General features: G+C 36.2%; 1 protein-coding gene across 1 annotated transcript; it reads left to right on the top strand.

The window, feature by feature from the left end:
* The first annotated feature begins 31 nt into the window (after window positions 1-31).
* Window positions 32-4,990, top strand: LOC108759145 (uncharacterized). Its single transcript, XM_018504461.1, has 3 exons — window positions 32-757; window positions 812-1,598; window positions 1,644-4,990. Exons 1-3 carry the CDS (start codon window positions 32-34, stop codon window positions 4,988-4,990), a joined length of 4,860 nt encoding a protein of 1,619 aa, XP_018359963.1.
* The last annotated feature ends 2,444 nt before the right edge of the window (window positions 4,991-7,434 follow it).

Below are 7,434 nucleotides of genomic sequence, written 5' to 3'. Positions count from 1 at the left end.
TGAATTGTTCGAGACGGTCTACTATGATCTGATGGCTCGACTGATCAGTTTAATGAATGGTTGTCAAACCATGCAAGTTCTAGAGCAGGTGCCGACTGGTAATGTGGCATCCAATCAAAACGTATCAAACAGAACTTCTAACATTAAACTTCCTCGGTTGAACTTACCAGTGTTCACTGGCAAATATTCTGAATGGACACCATTCGCTCAGATGTTTCAGACTATGATTTCTGAAAATAACAAGTTATCCAATGTCGAAAAATTACAATATTTGCGATCGTCATTATCAGGCGACGCATCTGATTCAGTCGAGTCATTGGAGTTAACAGGCGAGAATTTTATGGTTGCATGGCGTATTTTATCAGAGCGTTACGACCGAATTCGTGTCATTGTCCAGTCGCATATTCAAGCAGTTATGGACATTCCGTGCATTAGGAAGGAGAGTCATTCAGAACTTAAATCACTAATTAATATTACAATAAAGCACGTGAATGCCTTAAAGTCACTCAAACGTCCAGTCGACAAATGGGATGATATTCTTATTCAAATTCTAGGTAATAAACTTGACTCTAAGACCTTTCGTGATTGGGAGGATACGTTACAGTCTGATCAAATACCCACCACTGATCAATTCATAGAATTTGTGTTGAAGAAATGTAATACACTCGAGTCAGTTAGCAGCAAGGAGAATATCTCCACCAATGGTAAGGCCAATCAAGGTAACTCTCGTAGGTCAGCCATCAGTTGTGCAGCCTCAGTAAGTTTAAAATGCACCTTTTGTAATAAGAATCATCTTATCTATTCGTGCCAGGCTTTTTTAACACTGTCAGTTGTACGTAGATTGGAGGAAATAAAGAAACGTAAGCTGTGCATAAACTGTCTCAAATCCAAGAATCACATAGCAGCGCAATGTACTTCTGGTACATGTAGAACCTGTCAACTAAAGCATAACACTCTTTTACACATAGACAAGCAGGGCAGCTCAAAGTCTATTACGACGGATGGATCACCGTCCAATCAGCCTGGGGCATCTGAAACAGTCAATTCTCAGACAGTAGTCACTCATCACATGAGCAATTGCGATAACAAGTATGTGATGCTGTCAACTGCATTAGTCGATGCATTGGATGCTGCGGGAAAGAGGGTATCATGTAGGGTGTTATTGGACAATGGTTCACAGGCTAATTTAGTTACACGAGAATTCTTATCCAAGCTAAGTGTCACAACCAAACAACATCAGGTATCTATCGTCGGGATAAATCAATTAGTTAGCAGCGCAAACGAAATCGCCACTATTATAATTCAGTCGCGCACTAACAGTTTTCGCTTAAGCATAGATTGTATAGTTACGGAAAGAATTACCGGATCGATTCCAATGGTACATATCAATAAACGAGCTATCAATCTGCCTAAAAATATTAGACTTGCAGACCCACAATTCAATGTACCATCAGAGGTTCAATTGTTGTTAGGTGTTGATGTTTTTTGGCAATTGTTGTGCATCGGTCAAATCAAGTCGTCTTTAAATAATCCTACTTTACAGAAAACACATCTTGGATGGATTCTAGCAGGATCCATCAACAATACATATTTAAAGAGTAACAGTTAAGGAGACACGATCACGAGTTGCTTAACGTCTGTAGATATTTCCAACAATGAACTTGAACATTCATTAACAAAATTTTGGGAGTTTGAACATAATCTTTCGAATCAAGTCACTCTATCACCAAGTGAGCGTGAATGTGAAGAACACTTCTTAACAACGATTGCAAGAGATGATGAAGGTCGATTCATTGTCACCTTACCGATCAAATCCGCACAACTTCAGCAACTTGGTGAATCTAGAAGCATAGCGTTGCGCAGGCTATATAATTTAGAGAAACGATTCAAACACAATGTTCAGTTACAAACTGATTATACGAATTTTCTACAAGAATATTTAAAATTAGGACATATGCACTTAGCAGACGATTCAAGTGTTAACGATGATACAACGCGATTTTACTTACCACATTATTGTGTATTTAAGCAAACAAGTACTACAACCAAGCTTAGGGTAGTATTTGATGGATCCTGCAAATCCAGTACTGGTACTTCATTAAATGACATTCTAATGGTAGGTCCAGTGGTTCAGTCAGACTTATTCTCATTGCTCGTACGATTTCGCACATATGAATATGTTTTCACTGCAGATGTAGTGAAAATGTATAGACAGATTCTTGTCAATCAGTCGCAGCTATCGTTGCAATCTATACTGTGGCGAGATCATCCCACTGAATCAGTTCGTACTTATGAGCTGAAAACTATCACATACGGCACTGCTTCTGCACCGTATTTAGCAACCAGATGTCTAAAATATTTAGCAGAGATATATCACAATAAATTTCCAGTAGGTGCACAGGCAATAATTAATGATGTTTACGTTGATGATGTCTTGACTGGTGCGCGATCGTTGTCTGAAGCAATATGTAAGCGTAATCAAATCATTACCATAATGTCAAAGAGTGGTTTTGAGCTCAATAAATGGTTTTCTAATGACATCAGACTTTTAGAGGGACTCCGGTCTACAGGTGGTCAGGAAAATGTTCGTCTAACCGAGAGTTCTACGATTCGCATACTTGGAATGCAATGGAATCCACATGAGGATTCATTTTGTTATACAGTTAATGTGGGAGACATGCATTCAAATGTTACAAAAAGAAACATGTTGGCTGAAGCGTCATGCCTATTCGATCCGTTAGGTTTTATCGGACCAGTCATCCTCATATCAAAGCTAATGATACAGGAATTGTGGAGATTGCAATTAGACTGGGACGCTTCGGTTCCGGTAAACATACATTCACGTTGGTTAGATTACAAGACACAAATATCTAAACTAGTTGAGCTACGTATTCCACGAATGATTGGCCCAACTATGGAAACACTAGAAGTTCAATTTCACGGATTTGCTGATGCCAGTCAGCATGCATACGGAGCGTGCTGTTATTTAAGGATACGTAACTCGCACAATGATTGTCATACACATTTATTGGCATCCAAATCGCGAGTTGCACCAGCAAAGGCAATATCACTACCGCGTTTAGAGTTGTGTGCAGCCTTGCTGTTAGCTCAGTTGCAAGTAAGTTTACTTAAGGCAATTGAATTTCAACCACATCAAATATATCTGTGGACTGATTCCACCATTACCTTGTCATGGATCAAATCAAGCTCTTACAAGTTTGCAACATTTGTATCTAACCGTATTGGAGAAATTCAGAGACTAACCAAAATCAAAGATTGGCATCATATTTCCACTAAACATAATCCTGCAGACATCATTTCTCGTGGGGCAAGCTCTTTGGATTTAATGCAATCGAAATTATGGTGGAATGGTCCAGAATGGTTATCGTCGGACGAAAAGGATTGGCCTGATAATCATCCACAATACCCGGAGACGTTACCAGATCAAGTAAAGGTCAATGTACACGTTGTCAAACAAACATTGGATGTATTTGAGAATTTAATCGTTAGATATCCTAGTTTTGGAAAGTTAATTAGAGTATTGGCATATGTATTTCAATTCATTCACAATTGCAGAAATCCCTTAGAGAAACATACTGGCGTCGCAACAGTGCAGGATAGAGAGTGTGCATTGCAGGCGTTGTGTAGATATGTGCAGCATCAATATTTCGATTCAGAAATACAGGAATTAATTCGTGTAGGAGTAATATCTAAAACAAGTAAAATATTATCTCTTAACCCGTTTTTGGATCGGAATGGATTATTGCGAGTAGGTGGTCGTTTGAGAAATTCTGACATATCGTACGAAGCTAAGCATCCAATTTTGCTACCTAAGGACCATATGATTACTAAGTTGATCATACGTGATGAGCATATTAAGAATTTGCATGCAGGAATTCAATTAACATTGTATGCAGTCCGTAGCAAATTTTGGCCAATTTCAGCTAAAGTAACTACTCGCGATGTCATAAAAAACTGTATAATATGCTTTAAACTTAAGCCTACTATTTCACAAAGTGTCATGAGCGATCTTCCGAGTACACGAGTGACTCCGTCACATCCATTTACACATACTGGGCTGGACTTCGGTGGTCCGTTCATCATAAGGGAGCATAAGCGTCGTAATGCAAGGAAGCTCAAGGCGTATATATGCATTTTTGTATGTTTTTCCACCAAGGCTATGCACATAGAGTTGGTGGCTGACTTAACATCAGAGGCCTTCTTGGCTTCACTTAAACGGTTCATGGCGCGAAGAGGCAAGGTTGCATGCCTGTATTCGGACAATGGGACGAATTTTGTAGGAGCAGCTCGAGAACTCAATGAGTTGCATAGGATGTTCACTGAGGAACAAGTACAGCGCAAATTAAATGACTTCTTTTCAGAGACTCGAATTCAGTGGCAAAACATACCTCCCAATGCTCCGCACTTTGGCGGACTGTGGGAGGCAGCTATCAAATCTGCCAAGTATCATATGAAAAGAATTATTGGCAATGCATCTCTTAATTACGACGAAATGTCAACTGTCATCACTGAAATTGAGGCTATTCTGAATTCGCGTCCCATAAGTCCAATGTCAAATGACCTGAATGATGTTCAAGCGTTATCACCGGGCCACTTTCTTATTGGTCAACCGTTAAATAGTTATAGTCATCCAAATTTAGAAGACATTCAGATAAATCGTTTAAGTCGATGGCAATTGGTAGAAAGGCTGCGTCAACATTTTTGGCAAAGGTGGCAGATTGAATACCTCAATAGCTTGCAAGGTAGAAGCAAATGGATGAACGACAAGGGCCAATCTCTTGAGACAGGACAGTTGGTTATAATTCAACAATCAGGGTTAGCACCAATGCAGTGGTTAATGGGACGTGTGTTGAGTGTAAATAGAAGTTCAGATAACAAAGGACGATCAGCTCAAATTAAAACCAGTAATGGTGTTGTCACTCGTCCATTAGCGCGCTTGGCTATACTACCAGTAGACACTAAGGCATAATGATAGTTAATCAAATATTATTATGTTATTTTAATATGCGCTTGTAGTAATTTACTAACTATTCATATTCTTAATGGAATTTTAGTCATAAGTACATATGCTATTTGTAAATCATCATAATTCTGTTTTGTTCGCTTGTTAACTTCTTTCAGTTCTTGATTGAAACTCATAGGTTTCAATGGGGGGCAGTGTTAGGGATTTTGGGTACTTTAAATTTGTAATCGCCGCCTCCTTTCTCTTCTATGACTATATGGCTTGAGTGAGAGAAACTAGTTCCTAGATTCTAGTTTGTATGGCGCTGTTTGTAATGCACTGAGTGTACGGCGTCCTTCTTGGTGAGCCCGAGTTGCGTTGGCACCACTGGCTAGCGGTGTGGATTATTATAATACTTCTTCTCTTCTTTTCGTTACCGTTCCATATAACGGTTGTGTTGTGTATGATTACTCATAGTAGTACATTCAGTGAGCAAATAAATAATTGTAAACCTTGCGAAGTGTTGTCATTACTGTAAACCAAGTAGCGGATATTCATATAACATGATATTCCGGAGCCGTAACTTTTGTCGGCATTCAATTTCTAACACTTAATATAGACCATTTCAGAAATTAGTCGTTTTCTGTAGGAAGGTTCTATGTCCAAAATTCTCACGCTATTCCACTTGAAATCATGATTCGTTTCAATTCTATGATTAGTAATAACTGATGGAGATTTTGAACCTTTATTGATGTCTGAGACATGTTCTTTTACTCTAGTTCTCAATTGTCTCTTCGTCTGGCCAACATAGCTAACATCACAATTCTCACAAGATATTTTATAAACAACATTTTGATTATGTGTATGTTCTAATTTATCTTTGCCTCTTTTAATGTAGTATTTAAGTGTGTTAGGAATAGTGTAAGCCAGTTTACAATCTACTACATTAGCAATTGGTTTAAATCTCTCCGAAATTGAATTAACAAATGGAACAGCGAAAAATTTATTTAAAGAAGCGTTATTACAGTTTTTTTATACATATTGAACCTTATTATTATATTATTTTATATACGCGAGCGAAAATGTTGCGTTATGATAGTAAATTTCACGATTTTACTTTTACTTTCTCTTATATCCGGAATCACTTTGGTTATCAAGTTTGTCAAATTCTAAAGGAGGCTTGTAAATTGGTGAAATTGAGTGTGAATATTAGAACACGTATTAGATTCTTAAACAATTGTCGCAAATTTAATTTAGTACCACCACACTTAAGATGTTATATTAATAGTTGTAATGTATCATTATATAATGGAAGATATTTTAGCAAATTGAGAAAAATACAGTTAAATGTTGTAAGATCTATTTTGGAAATCAAAGACTCGTACTGTTACTTGAATTTTACTAGAAATAATATTTTTGATATTTCCTCAAAAATTTATAACATATTGCCAATCTCCATATCTTGCGCATTTTTCAAATACTTGGATTATATTAACAGTTCTTGGTTTTATTTACAAACAAAAAGAATTGACAAAAAGTTTCATTGGTTGAAAGAAAAGGATCAAAAAATTTGTAAATCATTTATTAAACCTATTTCTTATTTTTGTTCCTTTAACAATGATTCGAGGCTTAGTACGGTTTCTAATGAGATTCCTAGAGATGATTCTTGTCTGTGTGTGGAAAAAATACATATTACAGCGTCTGAATTTGGTAATACAGTTCCGTTAAACACTTTGAATGAAAAGTGGTTCCTTAATTTGAGTAACATTCACATTCCTAATGATGTTAAATATTTATTACAATTAGGGGAGGGATTTGGACTTCCCATTAATAGAAGTAATTTTGAACGAACTTTTATTGAATTCATCAAGAGTATTGAAAGTAATATTATCAATCGCCCTAACAATATAGTTAATGTGATAAGAAATAATTCTGTTCCAATTCTTGAAAAATTTCACAAAGACTTTTCAAAAAGTGATTCTAATAGTAAATTGTTATTTAATTGGATTAAATCCACTAATAAATTTGTTAAGGAACACCCAGAAGTTTTGTTTTCAAAAGCGGACAAAGGTAATGTGACTGTTGCTCTTAATAAGGTTGATTACATTAATAAGATGGAAAATATGCTTTCAGACAATAACACTTATGAGGTAATTAATAAAGATCCTACTAGAAAAATTATTAGTGATTTGCAGACTATTCTTTGTAGATGGAAGAATAAGGGGTTTATTGATGACATTACATATAAAAAGCTACTTAGTACTGACGGCAATATTCCAAGGGCTTACGGGTTAACAAAAATTCACAAATTGAATTATCCTCTCAGAATTATAGTTTCATCTGTTAATAGTCCGTTATATAATTTATCATTTTATTTACATAAAATTATTAATGATACAATTCTCAAAGCTCCTAGTTACATTAAAAATAGTTTTGACTTAATTGAAAGATTAAAAAATATTAAACTTGAT

Source organism: Trachymyrmex cornetzi, unplaced genomic scaffold (genome assembly GCF_001594075.2).
Source record: "Trachymyrmex cornetzi isolate Tcor2-1 unplaced genomic scaffold, Tcor1.1 scaffold17, whole genome shotgun sequence".
Taxonomy (NCBI): domain Eukaryota; kingdom Metazoa; phylum Arthropoda; class Insecta; order Hymenoptera; family Formicidae; genus Trachymyrmex; species Trachymyrmex cornetzi.
The sequence above is the reverse complement of the archived record's forward strand: the minus strand, read 5'-3'. Positions and strand labels throughout refer to the sequence as shown.

Bases quoted from the DNA above. Each gene is read 5' to 3' on its own strand.
- LOC108759145 (XM_018504461.1), top strand. From the start codon at position 32: ATGGCTCGACTGATCAGTTTAATGAATGGTTGTCAAACCATGCAAGTT. The intron at 758-811 runs GTAAGTTTAAAA...TATTCGTGCCAG, and splicing joins CCATCAGTTGTGCAGCCTCA to GCTTTTTTAACACTGTCAGT. The intron at 1,599-1,643 runs GTAACAGTTAAG...TAACGTCTGTAG, and splicing joins CAACAATACATATTTAAAGA to ATATTTCCAACAATGAACTT.